Source organism: Carlito syrichta, unplaced genomic scaffold (assembly GCF_000164805.1).
Source record: "Carlito syrichta isolate Samal-C Ts95f unplaced genomic scaffold, Tarsius_syrichta-2.0.1 Scaffold92604, whole genome shotgun sequence".
Classification (NCBI taxonomy): Eukaryota; Metazoa; Chordata; class Mammalia; order Primates; family Tarsiidae; genus Carlito; species Carlito syrichta.
Window position 1 is genome coordinate 2870 of NW_007036700.1, and position 17299 is coordinate 20168.

General features: G+C 57.4%; 2 protein-coding genes across 2 annotated transcripts; one reads left to right on the top strand and one right to left on the bottom strand.

The window, feature by feature from the left end:
• Positions 1-810: 810 nt before the first annotated feature.
• LOC103262453 (putative gametogenetin-binding protein 1) lies at positions 811-4044 on the bottom strand. Its single transcript, XM_008060074.1, has 3 exons — positions 3948-4044; positions 2909-3027; positions 811-849 (listed from the first exon to the last, which is right to left on the bottom strand). The coding sequence occupies exons 1-3, from the start codon at positions 4042-4044 to the stop codon at positions 811-813; spliced, it is 255 nt and encodes an 84-aa protein (XP_008058265.1).
• A 3859-nt stretch (positions 4045-7903) lies between these two features.
• On the top strand, positions 7904-16553 carry BAK1 (BCL2 antagonist/killer 1). The gene is made up of 6 exons (XM_008060084.2): positions 7904-8170; positions 11296-11396; positions 12342-12477; positions 13399-13542; positions 14895-15075; positions 15186-16553. The coding sequence occupies exons 2-6, from the start codon at positions 11327-11329 to the stop codon at positions 15288-15290; spliced, it is 636 nt and encodes a 211-aa protein (XP_008058275.1). The 5' UTR covers positions 7904-8170; positions 11296-11326; the 3' UTR covers positions 15291-16553.
• Positions 16554-17299: the final 746 nt, after the last annotated feature.

The following is a 17299-nucleotide window of genomic DNA, read 5'->3' on the forward strand; positions in this document are numbered from 1 at the left end:
GTGGCCATTCAGGCACATATCCAGCACCCCCAACCACAGCCCATCCTTGCTTCTGAGAACAGGTAGCACCGGGCCCTCTTCGGAGGCCACACGGCATCCCTGTTACCTCCCCTGCCTGGGATCCCCAGAGGTGCCCAGACCTGCACATGCCTCCGTTGAGGATGGGTGTCACGGGCGGAGGGACTGCCCCCTCCTGCATCAGCCCCAGGGACCCCTAGCCTGCCCCCAATCAGTCCAGCCCACCGAGGCAGGTCCCCAGTCCAAGGCCTCTTTCCTGGCTTTGTCTCTGGGCTGGCTGGGCAGGAACTTCCTGCCGGAGAATTCCCGGATCCAGGCAGCTACACTCCTCCTCACAGGGGCAGGGCTTGCAGGCAGCAGGGGGTCCCCTGATGCTGTGGGCCATGGGTCCTTCCCCACCCCAGGTCAGGCCACCAACCCTCCTGCCTGCCCTATTCAGAGGTCCTGCTGGGGCCACTCCACTCTGCAGCCCCTGTGGGCATGGACAGGGGTTCAAGATCAAGGCCAGATAGACTGGGCTTGCTCCAGGGTTACGGATAGGGGTGGGGTCCAAAGACAGACAGCCAATACCAATGCCAAGGTCAAAGTAGGTTTTTATGAATAACATCACGTGCCTGAGTCCGATGAGTTGGGACACCAGTTGGGCAGGCCCACCCTGCAGACACATGGGCAGGGTCTCAAGGGCCCTGTCACTAGGGCTCTTGGTTGTGCCCGAAGGGAGAGGCACATCCCTTGGGTGGGTTCCAGGGCCCTCCCAGGTCCCCCTGCTCACTCTGGAGGTCACTCTGGAGGTCAGTTTCCCACCTCGTCCATCTCCTCAAGAAGCAGGTGCTGGGGCAGAAAGGGGGAGGAGGATGCCTCAGTGTCCCCAGGTTCCCTCGCCTCCCTCCTCTGTGCCCTAGAACCTTCCTACCTGTCCCCCAGAGACAAGCACCCCAGGACACCATTTCCTGAACGCCCCCACCTTCCTATGGCTGGCACAGCTCTTCCAACCTGAGCTTCCCCCTTCCATGAAGTGGAGGGTCCCCTTCTCCCTCCACCTTGAAGGGTTCCTTGGAGGCTCCAGGCACCCCAGCCAGCCCCTACCCTCCCTCTCCTTTGTTCTGAACACCAAGCCAAGGAGGCTCCACACCCTTCCCTCCAGCCTATGGGGGTGCTCTAGCTACCTCGGCGCCCCTCCCCCAGGCCCTGCATTCTGGGGGACAACCCCCTCCCACCTCAGCTTGGTGTCCCCAAGGTCAGATAGAAAGAGATGCGGGGAGAACAGGACCCTTGAAACACCCGTAGGAGAAAGATACTCCTGAGGCAGCTCTGTCCCCGGAGTGAGGCCTGGGCTGAGCCCCTGCTTGCTACCCAGAAGCTCCCTGGGGTTCCCGGTGCTGCTCAGGCTAACCCAGAAATGGAGCAGGCCAGGTTGGCTCAGGAGTGGCTCTGGAGGGGAGGGGAGGGAAGAGGAAGAAGAGGGAGGCCTGGGTGAGGGCTGGTCCCAAGACTGGAACTGTCCACATGAAAAGGCAAAAGCGAGGGGCCCTGCCAGGTGCTGGCAACTTGTATGGTTAGGGATGAGGTGATGTAGGGGGCTCCCTGTGACATCGGCATGTGGCCGGCTTGGGACACTGAGAAGGGTCCTTCAGTGCCTAGTGGGCATGCTTTTCTGACAGTTACTATTCCAAGGTGAGTCATACCCTGATCCCAAGTACCAGGGCAGCCTGCAGCGTCTGCCGTCACACGCTCGTCTTCTCATAGATCCTAGCAGAAGGCCCCTTTTCCAGATAGGGAAACTGAGGCTCCCACTCAGAGTCACAGGGCAAGTCGATGGCCAGGTAGGGACTGTCACAAAAGCCCATGGCCTCCGAATCTGGTGCCGTTGCCTTTTGCAAACTACAGAGACCGTCAGGGCACATGTCCACTGAATACAGGAGTGAGATGATGGATGGACGGAGAGTGACACACAAATGGCACAGACACACTTTCAACAACAGATTCATCAACGTGCACCCAGAGGCGCGGAGACAGGCCTAACCTTTAAAGGCTGATGTCAAGGAGGGGGTGGGGGGCAGGGCTCTCGGTCTGACTTGGTGGGGTCACTTCCCTGAGCCTGTGTGTTTGTGGGAGTGGATGTGAATGGGAGAAAGATGAGAAAAACAGCAACATTATGTTAATTACAGATGCATAGAAAAGTCTGTCTTGCAGTCTGTCTAGACATATCCCATCACTATCCGGATGAGGAAACCAAGGCTCAAGGGGAAGGGACTTGTCCAAGACCACACAGCAAGCGAATGGCAAACTTAAGACCTAAAAATGAACGTTGTAGCCGGGCCCGGTGGCTCAGCCTGTAATCCCGCGCCTTTGGGAGGCTGAGGTGAGTGGATTGCCTGAGCCTGAGGGTTCGAGACCCACCTGGGCAACTTGGTGAGACCTCATCTCTACAATAAATAAAAAATGAGCCGGGCGTGGTAGTGCGCACCTGTAGTTCCGTCTACTTGGAAGGCGGAGGCGGAAGGATCTCCGGAGCCCACCAGGTTGAGGCTGCGGTGGCCGGGAGCGGCCACTGCGCTCCAGTCTGGGCGACAGAGTGAGACTCCAACTCAAAAAAATAAATAAATAAAATAAATAAATAAAAAGTGAACGTTGTGACTCTGAGTCAAGTGAAAACCAGAAAGACAGATGGAGAAGTATGTGTGTGTGTGTGTGCCCACACAGGGGCCAGGGTCCTGAACTCAGAAATACTACCATCAAGAAGGAATTGTGCCTACCCTGTCCTGGCAGTGGGGGCTGCAGGCAGGAGCCAGGGCCCTGTGGGATAGGAAGCCTCCAGCCCCACTTTTTTCAGTGACCCCAGGCAGGGTCTAGTCCCATACAGGCGCACCTGGCCATTTACAATGCCTGCCTCCTCCAGGGTGACGTCCAACTGGGTAAGCAGCTTACAGCCCTCCTGGCTGCCTATCTTCCAGAGGCGGGACTCTTGCTGCACGGCTAGAAGCTTCTTTAACTCTGACTTCACAAAGCCTGAGAGCCAGAGAGGTGGGGATGGGACAGGTGGGAGTAGGGAGGACCCTCCCCTGGGGACCCCGGGAAGAGGAGGTGGCAAACGCTGCTGAGCTCATCCCAGCTCTGTGTGATCCATGGCCACCCCCAGTCATAGCCCTCTCTTCTTGAGTGGCCCGGAGCCAGCCGGGCACCACCTCTCCATTGCCTTGCCTTCCCTGAAAAGCTCACTTTTCATGGGCTCCCTCCAGCAAAGTGTGAGCATGCGCCTTCACCTTCTGGGGAGAGCATGCCAGGGCCTGAGGACTACCCTGCCTCCAGCCACCGACACAAGAACTTGGATCTGGAACCCAAGCTGCCTGAATCACTAGCTGTGTGGCCTTGGACAAGTTATTTAACCTCTCTGTGCCTCAGTTTCCTCAGTGTGAAGTGGAGATAATAACAGGACCTACGTCAGAGTTGTCAGGTGGCATTTTATGCAAAGTGCCTAGAAGAGGGTCTGGCCCACAGCAATGGCTATGAAAACGTCAATAGTGGTTTTTATTTTAGGTTACTATTACCGAACCAATTGCTGTTCATGTCTGTGATGCACAGGGGCTCCGCTGGGAGCTCTGTCATAGCAGAGCATGATGGGAAAACCAGAGTTGGAGGTAGCCACCAGAGTTAGAAGCCTCCGGGCTGTAGAAAGGGTGGTGCTTGAGCAGTGCCATCCCCAGTCCCAACCCTCACCTCGCTGCGTCCCAAACTCTGAGAAAGACCCTAACCAGACCTAGCTTGGCCTACAGCCAGCCACACATCATCACCCGTCTTGGTGATCATCTTAGGTCCTCTGGTATCACCTGGTGGTTAGTACTGGTACTGCACCCCCTAGTTCTGGGTCAAAGCTGAGCTTTCTGGGTCCGGGGGCACCTTGGGAGGGGGTGTGGGGTGGAAGCGCTTACCCACTGTACCTGTGACCCTGAAAGTCTTACGCAGTGTTGGCTGGAAGATGACAATGCCTGGAACACAGAGCTTAAATGAACTGTCCTCTTCCTCCATTTCCTCTTGCTCCCTTTCCATGACCTGATGGGACAAGGTCCTTAAGAGGAAGCTGAGGGCAGGCCAGGTCCCCCAGCAGGTGAGGAAGCCAGGATCCTCAGGCTGCAGCTCCAGCCCCACCCCCACGCCAGGCAGCAAGCAGACGGACAGCTCCCAAAAAGTTAAGAAAGGTGCCTGCAGCCGGGCTCGGTGACTCAGGCTGTAATCCTGCACCTTGGGAGGCTGAGGTGAGTGGATTGCCTGAGCCCAAGGGTTCGAGACCTGCCTGCGCAACTTGGCGAGACCTCATCTCTCAGTAAATTTAAAAATTAGCTGGGCGTGGTAGCACGCGCCAATAGTTCCAGCTACTTGGAAGGCTGAGGCGGAAGGATCGCTGGAGCCCAGCAGGTCAAGGCTGCGGTGGCCGGGAGGGGCCACTGCACTCGAGTCTGGGCGACAGAGTGAGACTCCAATTCAAAAAAAAAGAAAGGTGATTGCTCCCCCGACCCCCTGCCGGGCACAGGCCCCTCATAGCCTGGTGTCCAGCCAACAGTGGAAGGAGGCTCCACCCAGGCCTCACCCCCACATCACCCAGTGACCTTGGCCATGAAGGATTTTTGAAGCTGCTTGTACAAATTGAGGAGGCTGTTCCAGGGAGGCGCTACCACCTTGGAAAAGGTCAACACGAGGCATCCTGTGAAGGGGTGATGGTCACTGAGAGTCTGACAGCAGAGGGACTTCAGAAGGCCGGGGCACGGGGGCGCTGAGCTGAGGGTGGGATTGCACAGTTTTCTTTGGCTGATGCCTGGTGTGTACCAGGCACAGTTTTAGGCATTTTACAAAGAGTATCTCAGTTAGCCCTTGCAAATACCCTCAAAGACAGGTACTATTATAGTCCCATTTTATAAATGAGGAAACTGAGGCAAGAGAACTTGAGCAACTTGCCACCAACACCCAGCTTGGCATGGTAAAGTTGGGCCTTGAACCAGGCCATCTGACTCCAGCAGTCCCTCAGAGTGGGTCCTGTGTCCTCCCAGGCCCTGTGCCCCTGAGAAGTCTTAGAGGGAGAGAGTCCACTTCTGGCACCTCCCCCATGCTTGTGGCCAGCACACTCACCTTCCAGCAGACATTCGTCCTCTTCCTTCCAGCCTTAGAGCTGACCTCCTGTGGCCCCATGGCACTCTGCAGGAATTCGTGCTTCACCTCTAGGGCCTGGACAGAGTGGCCTCTGATCCCAGAGCACAGTCAGGTGCAGAAGTTAGGTGGGGCCCAAGATGTGGCAGAGCCCCCCCCAAGCCCTCCCCAAGCCTCTCCTGCAGGCCTGCTCAGCCCCTCCAGGCTCCCTCTCCCATCAGCCTCTGTGCTGCCTCCTGGGGTCTTGGTCAGCGCCCCTCCCTGAAAGTAGAGTAATGAGGGGTGGGAGGGAAAGGTGGGGGTCCCCATCCTCATAGGAAATGGCTGTCAGGCCCACATGGGAGTGGGAAACCTGGAGGGAGAGAGTGGGGAGGGAAGGTGGGCAGAGCAGGCCCTGCAGAAACAGCCTGGGAGTAGCTGTAGCCCCACAGCCCTCCCCTGCCCCCCCAGGCACGATTCCATTCCACTCCCTCGCCCTGGCCCGTGGCCCATCCCCCTTTCATCTCTGGCACCCCATCCACACCTCTTCACTTGGGGGAGGACCCCTGTCAGTGCCTCTTTCCCCACCCCCCCGGATGTTTCTATCTTCAGCTCTACCCCCACATTCCCCCCACCCAGGTGTTTCTGTCCCAGCCCTTCCCGTTCCCCAGCCCTTCCCGTTCCCCAGCCCTCCCCATCTTGGGAGCCTCTCTCTCAGGACTAGACCCCTTCCCCCACCTTACATCCAGGCCTCTTCCAGGGCCTCTGTCCCGAGCCCTGGCACCACGTGGGTGCCCCCCATCATGGCCCCAGGCCCCTCACCTGTCTGAGGCCCCTGGATCCCCAGAGGCCTCCTCTCCTGGCTCTTCTTCCTCCTCCTCTTCCTGCTCCTCTTTCTTCTCAGGCAGGTGGCCCAGCACCTCCTGGCCTCCTGTGGGCAGGACTGACCTCGTCTCCACACCCGGGGCCAAGACGCTCAGGACCTGCTTGCAGTGGGGGGCATAGGTCCCTCTGTCCTCACACCCAGCCTTAAGGGATGGTGCTGTGGCAGGTGTGAGGAGCTCCTGGGTACGGCCACAGAGAAGGCTCCGGGCAGCACAGGTGGCCCCGGCTCCCTCCCCATGCCTCCCTGGTGGCCCATCCTCGGGGAAATGGCGTCCTGGTCTTGCAAGGGGCACGTCTGGCCCCTGGCCAGGGCCTCATTGAAGCTCTTGGGGCTTCCCCTGCTTCCCACCAGGCTACAGAAGAACAGAACCTGGATTAGCGGCCAAAAATTGAGATCGAGGGACTGGGGCTGGGGCCTTCATCCAGAAAGGCACTCTGACCCAGATCCCCAGGACCAACTGCTTCGGAACTTGGAAACTGCAGGAGTTCTAGAGGGCAAGGGTCAGGTGAGGGCGGGGACAGGGTGGGGGGAGACGAGTTCCAGGAGAGGGCAGAGGGATGGAGTGGGGCAAGGAGGCCTGGGGAGCTGGACTGGGTCGGCTGGCAGTGGCTGAGGCTCTGAGAGGCCTGGGGGGCTCAGGCAGGAGAGGTGGGAGTGAGGGCAAAGACTTGGAGGGGGAGATGTGAGCACCCCAGCCTGGCAGGGTGAGGACAGGGGGAGGCTGGGATGGAACTGGACCCTGAGAATGGCGCAGGAGCTGCTGAGGATTGTGTGCACACTTCTGTCCTTCTTGGGTTTCCTCTGTCCTCAAGAACATTCCCAGTGGCCAGACAGTACCAGTCCTGCCTCTGTCTCTCCTCTGAGCATCCAGCTTGTACTTGTCCTGGTGGTGTTAGATTAAGTTACATGTAATTTAATGTACTTAACAATTTTTGCTTTTCAGAGACAGGATCTCGCTCTGTCATCCAGGCTGGAATACAATGGTGTGATCATAGCTCACTGCAACCTCTTGGCCTCCCGCCTCCGCCTCCCAAAGCACTGGGGTCACAGGCCCAGCCCCTCACTGAGTTTTAATCTCTGTTTACCTGCCTATCACCTGCAGGACTTGAAATCCCCAGAGACCACCAAAGTGCCTGCGGCACAGGTCTGAATTGCAACTTGAATCTCAATTTAGTATTAATATTCCCCATGAAGGCTACAGAACTGATTTTGGAGCCCGAGCCGGCGATTTTTTGTTTTTTAGTTGGAGTCTCCCTCTGTCACCCAGACTTGAGTGCAGTGGCATGCTCCTGACCACCGCAGCCTCGACCTGCTGAGCTCCAGCGATCCTTCCGCCTCAGCCTTCCAAGTAGCCAGAATTACAGGGGCACACTACCACAACCGGCTAATTTTTTATTTATTGTAGAGACGAGGTTTCGCCAAGTTGCCCAGGTGGGTCTTGAACCCGCGGGCTCAGGTAATCCACTCACCCTGGCCTCCCAAAGTGCTGGGATTACAGGCTGAGCCACCGAGCCTGGTCAGAACTGATTTATTAACCCAACTCAGTGACCTTGGGAGAGTAGTTTAAAGCAGCTGAGCCTCAGTTTGTTCATCTGTAAAATGGGTGTAGTCAACAGCACCTACTTCCAAGGGTTGTTGAGAGATTCCACTGCTTGCCATGCAGTGGTGCTTAAGACGTGTTGCCACCCTGAGATTTTTTAGTGGTACTGATTGATGGAAGGGAGGGAAAGGTCAAAGATGAGACTGGAAACTAGAGATTGGGAAAAAGAGTAGGCGACTGACGGCTGCTCTGCCCGGTCGGGGCTCCCGGCGGGGGAAGCAGGCGGGAGTGACGCCCTGCCTGGTCCGCCCAGCCCGCCCTCCAGGCTGCAGGCTTGAGCATCCGCATCCGGCGGCCACAGGGCAACTTCCTCTAGAGGGAGCTGATTGGAGCTGGGTGCAGCTGGCACCTCTATGATCACCGGAGCCTTGCGGGTCACTCGGGCCGCGCAGGGACCAGCCAAGGCTACATCCAGACACCAGGAATGCAGTGACGCAGGGTCCTGGAAGCCGGGCTCTCACCCAGCCCCTGGGAGCAGCCGCCGTCCCCTCAGGAACTCCAGCCTCGGCCCTGCAGAGCCCTCCCGGGTTGGGCCAGGATCCCGGCAGGTAAGCTGGGAGGCTCCTGCCCATCCTCCCAGATCCCAGCAGCCCAGACCAGGGTGGGGCAGGGAGCCCGCCTGGAGCCGGTGGGGAGGGGGAGCTCAGGGCTTGCCTGGGCAGATCCACCAACCCCTGCTGGGGCCTGATGGGTCAAGCTTCCCTCTGGCTGCCCCCCAGACAGCTTCCCCTCTCACTCCAGCCCTGGATGCCAGAGAATCGTAAGAACTGGGTCCCTTAGCAGTCGGGGGGATGGGAGTGACGGTCAGAGCCAAGGTCAAGGGCTGGGAGAGAACTTTTTCTGCGCTTCCTGCTGCCCTCGGATCTGAGACTGGTGCTAGGGCCCAGCCAGGCATCTCCTTGGGGAACATGCATCCTGGGGCCAGCAAGCCCAGGAGGTAGGGGTGGAATAGACATCCCTTACCGAGAAGTGAGGCTGCTTGGTTGAGGGACAGGGATAGGCCCAGGTCGGTGTAGGCCGCTGCCTTGGGGGCTGTTCTGAAGCTCCACTTGCTTGCTTGGGGAGCCTGGGGGTGGTGGCAGAAGGAGTTGGGGTAGCTGGCATCCTCTGGCCTGCCGCCCGGGGTTCCGAGTTTGGGGACTAGGGGAGAAGGAAGGGCATCTTATTTGGGAAGGGGCCACTGAGCAGGGATGTGTTTTCACAAGGCCTGGCCTCCAGAGGTGGAGGAGAGGGGTGTCTGCCTCCACCCTGTCCCTGCCCGAGAGGCTCGAGGGTGAAAAGCTGAGTGCCCAGGTGGGCCAGCCCTCCCCAGCCCTTCTCTGAGAGCTCTTGGGCACTTTCAAAAACAGTCCTGACCTCAGAGGAAGGCAGGTGGGAGAGGGTACCCAGGCGGGGAGGGGGAGGGGAAACTGTACCCACCCCCTGGATAGGAGGGTAGCACTTCCCTTCAGAGCAATGGAGGCGGGGCAGGAGGGGGGCGGCAGTCAGGACTCTGAAAGGGGTGCAAACTGAAAGTGAAACAGCTTATAGACAGGAAATACTCTCTGTGTCGAGGGCTCACGGCAGATTGAGGCTGTGGGAAGACGAAGCAAGAGGGAAACAGGCTGGGGGAAGTGAGCAGGTGTATGGTGGGGCCCATGGGTGAGTCAGGTCAGGGTCTGTGATGAAAACCCTGACTCCTGAGGGTTTCCTCTTACTGCCAGGCAGGAGGTAAACTGCCCTGAGAAAGGACACCTTCTGAGGCCCACAAACTGGAAAATAAATGGGAGTATACGGATCCACGGAGATTCAAACAACCTGACTTTCCCTGACTAGCTTTGTGGCCTCAGACACTAAGCTCTTCGTGATTCACTTTTCCCACCTGTGAAACGGGTATGATGGCAATTTTCTCACCAGGTTCATGTGAGTTTTCAGTGCCTGACACCCAGAGAGTGCTCGTCGTGGTAGGCGTCTGTACCTGAGGCTTTCAGGCCTGAGTTGGAGAACACGTGTGTTCTTGTGGGTCAACGAGACGTGGGGCTTTTGAGGGGGCCTTCACAGGCCATTGGTCGGGAGGTGGCAGGCTTGCAGTAAGCAAGGGTGGGGCGCAGGAGCAGCTGACAGAACCCCAGCTTCTGAAACAACCTCACTTGCCCAGGAGCGGCATAAAACGGGTCTTGAGAGTAGCCAGGGCACTGCCGCAGCCACACCTTCCTACAGGCCCTGGGGACGCACCCAGGGTGCAGATGCCTTGGTCTGTCCTTGGCTGCCTCTCTTTTTCTTTCTTTCTTTTTTCTTTTTTTTTTGAGTCAGAGTCTCACTCTGTCACCCAGGCTGGAGTGCAGTCACCTGCTCATGGCCACCACAACTTCGAACTGCCGGGCTCAGGTGATCCTTCCAGCTCAATCTTCCAAGTAGCTGGAACTTCAAGCATATGCCACCATGCCCACCTATTTATTGTAGAAACAAGGTCTTGCCAAGTTACCCAGGCTGGTCTCGAACCCCTGGGTTCAGGCAACCCTCTCGCCTCCACCTCCCAAAGTGCTGGGATCATAGGCCACTGTGCCTGGCCTCTTTCTTTCTTTCTTTCTTTCTTTTTTGAGTTGGAGTCTCACTCTGTCGCCCAGACTGGAGTGCAGTGGCAGGCTTCCGGCCACCGCAGCCTCGACCTGCTGGGCTCCAGTGATCCTTCCGCCTCAGCCTTCCAAGTAGCTGTAACCACAGGAGCGCGCTACCATGCCCGGCTAATTTTTTATTTATTGTAGAGATGAGGTTTTGCCAAGTTGCCCAGGTGGGTCTCCGAACCCGTGGGCTCAGGCAATCCACTCACCTCGGCCTCCCACAGCGCGGGATTACAGGCTGAGCCACCGAGCCCAGCCTTTCTTTCTTGTTTGAGTCAGGGTCTCACTCTGTTGCCCAGGCTGGAGTGCAGTGGCATGCTCACGGCTCACTGCAGCCTCCACTCCTTGGGCTCAGACAATCCCTCTGCCTCAGCCTCCCAAGTAGCTGAGACTACAGGCATGTACCACCATGCCCAGCTAATTTCTTAATTTTTTTATAGAGACATGGTCTTACTGCATTGCCCAGGCTGGTCTCAAGCAGCCCGCCCACTTTGGCCTCCCAAAGTGCTGGGATTCAGGAGTGAGCCACCACGCCTAGCCTTGCCTCCCCTTTCTTCCTTGAAAGGTGCCGGTGAAGCCGGGCTTGGTGGCTCAGCCTGTAAGCCTGCGCCTTTGGGAGGCTGAGGTGAGTGGATCGCCTGAGCCCGCAGGTTCATGACCCGCCTGGGCAGCAAGACCTCATCTCTACAATAAATCAAAAAGTCAGCCGGGCGTGGTAGCGCGTGCCTGTAATTCCGGCTACTTGGAAGGCTGAGGCGGAAGGATCGCCGGGAGCCCAGCAGGTCGAGGCTGCGGTGGCCGGGAGCGGCCACTGCACTCCAGTCTGGGTGACAGAGTGAGACTCCAACTCAAAAAAAAAAAAGAAAGGTGCCAGTGAAAGGCTCAATAAATGATTTCTTCCCAGTAGATGCCACAGGGTCCCAGGTGGTGGAGTAACAAAAAAATGCCCCAGAGGACATTCGAAAATGAAGTGGAGGTCCTCCCTCTGTGGACGTGGCAATGTCTCTGGGGTCCGCAGTCAGAGGTCTCTGCCTCTGTTTCCCATCTCTGCCCTTCCTCGCCCATCTCCACAGGCTGACGTTGTCCTTCACTGAGACCTGAGAAATGGCATCCGGGCAAGGCCCAGGTCCTCCCGGACACGGGTGCAGAGAGCCTCCCCTGCCCCCCGCTTCTGGTAAGGGTCTTCCTGTCCCCTCCCCCCCTCCCATAACCGCTAGGGCTGTCTGTGAGGGTGGAGAGAGCAGAAGAGGGAAGAGCCAAGTGGGACTCAGAGGCAGGCCCTACCTGGATAAAGTAGAAAAGTATGTCCTCGCCCCAGGCAAGTGGCTTGCTAGGCTCAGAAGGTGGAGCTTCGGTCAAGGTTAATGAGCTCTGGGAGCAGGGAGGAGTCTGGGCTGGGAAGGGTCTGGAGGTTGGGGAGCAGCGAGAGAGCACAGTGCCACCCCGGGGGCAGAGGGTGGGGTCAGAGGTGAGGGAGGCCGGGAGGGGAATGGGACATGGCTGTTGTCCCTGCAGTCGGAGAAATAAGGAAGTAAAGTGGCTTATCATCGAGTCAGGTCTCCCTAACAGGGAATGCAATTGTTGTAACTGGAGGGAGGAAGTAAGATGGCCGCCCTCCTTTCCTCTTCCAAGGGGATGACTAGGGAAGCTCAGAGCTCACAGCCATGACAGGCTGTTCCCTGAACTCAGAGTTCAGGTCCCAGATCTGTCACTGTGTTTCTGTGTGATTTTACTGGGCCCCAGGCTACAATTTCAAATCTTGTTTCCCACATGGTCTCAGTGTATAAAGGCATCCAGCCTTTATACACTGACTCTGGAGCCCAGACGCTTGGGGCTGTGTCCTGGCCCCACTGCTTGCTCAAGCTGTGTGCCCTTGTGCAGGCCACTTAGACACCCTGTACCTCAGGTTCCTCATCTGTAAACTAGGGACTGCCTGCTCCACAGGGCTATTGTGAGAACTGAATGGAAAGTGCACAGAGCAGGCACGAGGGGCTGGCTGGGGTCGGAGTAGGGACATTCCTGTCCAAGGGTGAGGATAGCTGTGGCTTGGAGAAGGAGCCACTTACAAGGCACAGGCTGTGGGGCCTGGCCCTCCCTGACTCCCGGCTTTGATTCTCAGAGGAGCAGGTAGCCCAGGACACGGAGGAGGTTTTCCGCAGCTACGTTTTTTACCGCCACCAGCAGGAACAAGAGGCCGAAGGGGCAGCTGCGCCTATCGACCCAGAGATGGTCACCTTGCTCCCAGAACCCAGCAGGTGAGCTACAGTCCCTGGGCCCACAGGGACATCTTTAGGGAGACAGGGGCTCACATGGGTCCCTGTGCAGGTCCTGGGAGCCAGGAAGACCTGGAGGTCTTGCCCTTTCTCATTGAAACATCTCGTTTTTTTGAGTTGGAGTTCTTTTTTTTTGAGTTGGAGTCTCACTCTGTTGCCCAGACTGGAGTGCAGTGGCCGCTCCCGGCCACCACAGCCTCGACCTGCTGGGCTCCGGCGATCCTTCCGCCTCAGCCTTCCGAGTAGCTGGAACTACAGGCGCGCACTACCAGGCCCGGCTAATTTTTTATTTTATTGTAGAGATGAGGTCTTGCCAAGCTGCCCAGGCAGGTCTCGAACCGCGGCCTCCCAAAGCATGGGATTACAGGCTGAGCCACCGAGCCCAGCATGAGTTGGAGTTCTCACTCTGTCATCTGGGCTGGAGTGCAGTGACACAATCACAGGCTACCACAGCCTCGACCTGCCAGGCTCAGGCAATCTTCTGCCTCAGCCTTCCAAGTAGCTGGGACTACAGGTGCACTCTACCATGCCCGGCTAATTTTTTTATTTATTGTAGAGATGAGGTCTCGCCATGTTGCCCAGGGTGGTCCTCAAACTCCTGGGCTCAGGCCATCCTCTCGTCTCAGCTTCCCAAAGTGCTGGGATTATAGGCCTGAGCCACCATGCCCAGCTGGGCGTCTTCTTTGTCTTGGGCCTCCCCAGCCCCAAGGTCCTTGTACCCTTTTCAGCATACGCCTACCCCTTGGGCCCGAGCCCAGCCCTCACGTCTGAGAACACAATCGAGGAGTTCCAAGGAGGGGTGCACAAGTCTAGGGCAGCTTAGACAAAACCCCTCAGCTGTGAGCCAGGCCCTGGCCCTGGCCGCCCAGCCATCCACTCATTTGCATCCTTCTGCTCCTGCAGCACCATGGGACAGGTGGGCCGGCAGCTCGCCATCATCGGGGATGACATCAATCGACGCTACGACTCAGAGTTCCAGAGCATGCTGCAGCACCTGCAGCCCACGGCAGAGAACGCTTACCAGTATTTCATCAAGATTGCCACAAGGTACCCCCGCTTCGCCCCTGGCTTTAGGCTCTGCTGTCCTGTCACCCTACGCCATGCCCTGCCCGTATGATGAGCTCCCTGTGATGGTGATAGATTTAGGCAATGCTTCTCTGTCAGTGACAGCAACACATCTGCTGTTAACTCACGTGTGGTCAGGGGTCCCAGAGTCTGTCCTTTGTGCATAAGCTCACAGCTCTTCTGAGCTCTGACTCTGAGGATTGGACTGGTTGGATCAGGACTCTAGAGGGGTCCTGGGGTGGGGACGCCTCCCAGCCCCACTGGGACATACTGTCCTTTGTGGTTTGATTTGAAATCCCATGTCACACTGAAGATGTGGTAAGGTTGCTAACCTCCAAGGTTAGCTTCCAGTTGCTGTGATCTGGCATCCATGAGGCAGTCTGGTATAGTGGTTGAAGATGCCAAATACCTGGGTTCAAATCCCAGCTTTGTAGTCAGGTGCGGTGACTCACACCTAAAATTCCAGCGTTTTGGGAGGTCAAGGCAGGAGGATTGCTTGAGCCTAAGAGTTCAAGACTAGCCTAGGCAACATAGTGAGATCCCGCCTGTACAAAAAAATCAAAAATTAGCCAGGTGTAGTGGCATGGATCTATAGTAGTCCCAGCTACTCAGGAGGCTGAGGCGGAAGGATCACTTGAGCCCAAGAGATCAAAGCTGTGACGAGCCATGGTCATGCCGCTGCACTCCAGCCTGGTTACAGAGTGAGACCCCGGCTAAAAAAAAAAAACCCAGCTTTGTGAAACTCCCTAGCCGGTAGTCTCCTTGTCTGTAAAACAGAGAAACTATGCTTAGAATAGTGTCCACACTTACAAGGTGTTAGCTGTCATTACTCTGGAGTTAGGGAGGTTAATATGAGATAGATTTGAGGCTGGAGGTGAAGGCAGGAGTAGGTGATAGATTTATAATCGTGCTCAGAGCTGAAATGTCCAGCCCATGTCCTTAGGGGCCAGCCCCCATGCCGCTCTGACTCCGGGACCTGTCCTGCCTAATCTCTTCTGTCCTTTCTCTCTGCTCTCCCTCGGGCTGCCAGGCTAGCAGCAACGCCCACAGGTAATCTCCCTTCTGTCTCCATCCACTTGCCCTGCCCTCTGCCCTCTCTGGGCCCCTTTGAGCCTGCAGCCTGGGGGTCATACCCCAGCAGCGGTATCTAGCTCATACGCCCCCATGCCTTCTCCTTCACAGAGACCCAGGTTCCTCCCACACCCAGGCCAGGCTGAGGCAGCCTCTGCCGCCTCAGCCATCCAGCTTTCCAGCTGGGGGGAGTGGGAGAGGGGAGGCCGGCTCAAGGGCCTCCTGGGGCTCTCTACTAAGTATATGGGATGCTCTGTCTGCAGTCTGTTTGAAAGTGGCATCAACTGGGGCCGTGTGGTGGCTCTCTTGGGCTTCGGCTACCGTCTGGCCCTACACGTGTACCAGCGCGGCCTGACTGGCTTCCTGGGCCAGGTGACCCGCTTCGTGGCCGACTTCATGCTGCATCACTGCATTGCCCGGTGGATCGCACAGAGAGGCGGCTGGGTGAGTGCCCGAAGACTGCAACTTCCTCCCTGCCACTGAGGCTGCCCCTCTCCCGTACCCGCCCGCCTCCAGGGTACCAGGCTCTCCATGACCACTCTTTCTCCCGGCAGGTGGCAGCCCTGAGCTTGGGCAACGGCCCCATCCTGAACGTGCTAATGGTTCTGGCTGTGGTTCTGCTGGGCCAGTTTGTGGTACGAAGATTCTTCAAGTCATGATTCCTGAGGGGGCCCTTTGGGGTCCCAACTGAGACCCCTGTCTGGACTTAAGCCAAGTCTTTGCCCTTCCCCCTCCCACGCAGGGGTCCCCCCTCAAGGGTACAGAAGCTTTAGCAAGTGGGCACTCTAGCTTCGAAGGGCTCCTGCCCAGGGGTCATTCGGGCTGAAGAGGCGCCCTAACATTGCATGGTGCTAACAGGCCCCCTCTCTGGGCCACACCCTGTCAGAGAGGGGCTGTTACCTCCTCCTTTGGCTCTTTGGGACCCCCTTAGCCCTGTCTGCTGGGCACTGGGGTGGTCTATAACTTGGGAAGGCAAGAGACCAGGAGCCACTTCTTCCCAGGCAGTTGTTAATGGTTTAAGCTTTTTACCATACCTTTGGGAGAACCCCTCTACCCCATCCCCACTACTCTGCCCAAGGCCAGGACACCTGGGGCACGAGGGTTAGTGGTCTACCCTATAGCCCCAGCATTCAGCTAGTCTGGAAGGTCAGAGCCTGAGAGCTGGGACTCAAGCCCAGTCCTGGTCCTCCCTAAGCTTCATGTCTCCCAGGCGCTGGACTGTCTGGAGGTGGGGGCCGAGGTCCTGCCCATCTCCCCTGATCCCACTCCCCCACTCCATATTGCCATTACGGTTGAACTCTCAGGGATTCTGGGCCTGGGGGGTGAGGAGGGGGAGGTACAGGCAGGAGCTATCCAAACTTACCCGGCAGGAGCCTCCAAGCCTGCCTCCCAAGGTCCTCAGTTCTTTCCCTTCCTCTCCCCTTAGAACCACTTGTCCCCAGCCCATTTACTACAAATGACAACCCTTGCCCCCATTCCCAGAGGCCTTGGGTGAGCAGCGTCCTGGGGCCCCTCCTTGCCCAGATTACAGGGCTTAGGACTTGGTTTGTTATGACAGGGGAAAGGTGTAAGGAGTTCATCTAGAGGGTTCTGAGTGGGAGAGGGGTGATCATCACCACTAGGAATCCCAGAGATAGGATCCTCCCTATGGCCCGGGAACAGTGTAATCAGGGGGATGGATGGAGGAACTGTGAATACTTGAACCCTAGCTCCCACCCACACCCTTCACACTCCTCACCTGTCTAGGTCTCTCCTTAGGGTGGGAGTGAGAATGGTTTTTCTATCCTGTACAGCCTAGAGGTCTGGGGTAAGGAGAAAGGAGTTCTTGACTAAGCCAAATGCAGGGAGGGGATGCAGATGGAGCCAGTAGGCCACCCCCATCCTCAGAATGTGTTTGGAAATAAACTGTGCAATCCCCTCACTTTTTGTATCCTCTGCTGCCTGTTTCCTTCAGGCTAGAGTGGGAACCTGGGTGTACCTCGCATGCCCCTGCTTACAGAATAAAATGTCACACAGGGCTTCCAAAATCCTTTAGTCTGAGTACAGTCCTCTAGACCCCAGGAAGCTGGAAGGCCTTGGCCTCTCCCCACCAGCAGCCCCTTAGCCCCTTCACACACTCCCTCATCTCTTTGGGTTCTGGGCGGTTTTCCACCCCCTTAGGAAGTCAGAACTGCTGGCCTTTGACTACAGACTACAGAGCTGGTGGAACAGCTGCACGTGTTAGAGGACCCCCCCCACAGGCCACCTCATGCCTGGCCTGGATTCCCCTCCTTCCCTGGGGCCACCACCCACATGGGTCCACAAGGCCTTTCTCCTCCACACTTAGCTCTGCCTGGGACACAATGTCCCAGCTCCCCCTTCCTGATGTCCCCACAGCCAGCACACACACAGAGGGCTTTCATTCTAGGAGTTTTATGCCGCATGGGAGTCCCTATGGGGACGCAGCCAGGGGTGATAAAAATAACAAGCATGGGGGCGTTGAAATGTTCCAAAATCCACAGTCTTTCCAGTCCTGGGCACCATGGTCTGTGTTTCTGACACCCTTCCAAAATGGTCACATGCAAAGCCAAGAGGTCTCATGAACTTCACTCTCACACACCCTGGGGCGGGCTTGCAAGCCCCCTGCCCCTCCACAAGGTCAGAGCCCGGCAGGGATGCGATTATAGGG

Excerpts from the sequence above, each read along its gene's own strand:
- LOC103262453 (XM_008060074.1), bottom strand. The coding sequence starts at position 4,044 with ATGGAGGAAGAGGACAGTTCATTTAAGCTCTGTGTTCCAGGCATTGTC. Across the intron at positions 3,028-3,947 it reads CAGGGTCACAGGTACAGTGG|GCTTTGTGAAGTCAGAGTTA; the intron begins GTAAGCGCTTCC and ends TCTGGCTCTCAG. Across the intron at positions 850-2,908 it reads TGGACGTCACCCTGGAGGAG|CACCTGCTTCTTGAGGAGAT; the intron begins GCAGGCATTGTA and ends TTTCTGCCCCAG.
- BAK1 (XM_008060084.2), top strand. The coding sequence starts at position 11,327 with ATGGCATCCGGGCAAGGCCCAGGTCCTCCCGGACACGGGTGCAGAGAG. Across the intron at positions 12,478-13,398 it reads TTGCTCCCAGAACCCAGCAG|CACCATGGGACAGGTGGGCC; the intron begins GTGAGCTACAGT and ends CTGCTCCTGCAG. Across the intron at positions 15,076-15,185 it reads TCGCACAGAGAGGCGGCTGG|GTGGCAGCCCTGAGCTTGGG; the intron begins GTGAGTGCCCGA and ends TTCTCCCGGCAG.